Below are 483 nucleotides of genomic sequence, written 5' to 3'. Positions count from 1 at the left end.
AAATTCTACTTCATTTAGAGAACACTTTTTCTCTAGTTTATAAATTCACACATATCAGCTTATGCTCAAGACTGCTCAAGACTGATTAAGACTGATATACATGCTCGAGACTGATTATTGTTACAGGTGACAACATGTAGATCCTTAAAAAGACTTAGAATATCATGTAAAAATAATCAAAAGAGACACGAAATGGAGGAGATATGTTGGCATAGGAAATTCTTTCTTGAAATCTCTTCTCGCTTACCTTTCCTGATGATATCTTCTCTTTCTCAATAAGTTTATTTTTTGATTCGTTCTGTAGTTTACTTGGGATCACTTTCATGTGAATTGAGTTAGATTTGCCTTTACTTTTGAAAATCTTGGAAAATGCAGACGTCTTCTGCCACTGTCTCACCGAAGAATCTGCACAAGTTTCTTCCCTGCAAGAAATGGGAGAGCAAGAATGAATGATCAGATATGTGCGTGTGTGTGTGTGTGTGT

General features: G+C 35.4%; 1 protein-coding gene across 1 annotated transcript in view; it reads right to left on the bottom strand.

Annotated features, from left to right (window-relative positions):
* Positions 1-483, bottom strand: part of LOC106881263 (multidrug resistance-associated protein 1-like) — a 5,283-nt gene that overhangs the window by 2,110 nt on the left and 2,690 nt on the right. Inside the window, exon 4 of the mRNA XM_052975181.1 lies at positions 248-422. Within this exon, the coding sequence (XP_052831141.1) occupies positions 248-422 (175 nt within the window). The remainder of the gene's footprint in view (positions 1-247; positions 423-483) is intronic.

This window comes from Octopus bimaculoides, chromosome 20, assembly GCF_001194135.2.
Source record: "Octopus bimaculoides isolate UCB-OBI-ISO-001 chromosome 20, ASM119413v2, whole genome shotgun sequence".
Taxonomy (NCBI): Eukaryota; Metazoa; Mollusca; class Cephalopoda; order Octopoda; family Octopodidae; genus Octopus; species Octopus bimaculoides.
Note: the sequence above shows the minus strand (reverse complement) of the source record. Positions and strands in the feature narration are given on the sequence as shown.